This window comes from Buceros rhinoceros, unplaced genomic scaffold (assembly GCF_000710305.1).
Source record: "Buceros rhinoceros silvestris isolate BGI_N320 unplaced genomic scaffold, ASM71030v1 scaffold28770, whole genome shotgun sequence".
Taxonomy (NCBI): Eukaryota; Metazoa; Chordata; class Aves; order Bucerotiformes; family Bucerotidae; genus Buceros; species Buceros rhinoceros.
The window spans coordinates 1-519 of NW_010391735.1; the positions used below are offsets into that span (position 1 = coordinate 1).

General features: G+C 64.5%; 1 protein-coding gene across 1 annotated transcript in view; it reads right to left on the bottom strand.

Moving 5' to 3' along the window:
• Window positions 1–196: 196 nt before the first annotated feature.
• LOC104499389 (atrial natriuretic peptide receptor 1-like) overlaps window positions 197–519 on the bottom strand; it is a gene marked incomplete at both ends in the record, with an annotated part of 1277 nt that continues 954 nt past the window's right edge. The window contains 2 exons of the mRNA XM_010142890.1: window positions 197–343; window positions 423–517. Coding sequence (XP_010141192.1) covers window positions 197–343; window positions 423–517 — 242 coding nt within the window. The remainder of the gene's footprint in view (window positions 344–422; window positions 518–519) is intronic.

The window sequence follows — 519 nt, forward strand, 5'->3', positions numbered from 1 at the left end:
GAGCCTGAACAGTCTGGGGGGGTCCCCGGTTACTCCAAACACCCCCAGCCTCAAGCCACATGGAGTGTCCTCAAACACCCCTCAAACACCCCTGGCCCCAGGCCACACGGGGGTCCTTGGTGTCCCCAGCCCCTCCAAGCACCCCCAGCCCTGAGGGGGGTTTCTCAGAGGGCTGGACCACCCCCCTGGTGCTCACTGGGGCAGGATCTGGTAGAGCAGAGCCTCAGCCTTGCGCTTCTCCTCTAGGTAGGCTTGGGTCCGCTCCTCCACCAGCTCCTCCAGGTTGTTGGCGTACTGCTCCATGCGCAGCAGCAGGTTGTCCAGGATGTTGCTGCTGCTCTCCCTGTGGGCAGGGGGTGAGAACCCACCCAGGGACCCTTTTCAGGGTCACCCGTCACCCACAGGGCCGGGGCAGAAGGTACCTGTTGAACCTGCGGAGCTGGAGCTTGATCTGGTTGAAGTCGGGGCGCTCCAGGACGTCCTCGGCCCAGCAGTGCTGCATCAGCTGGCCCAGCTCCT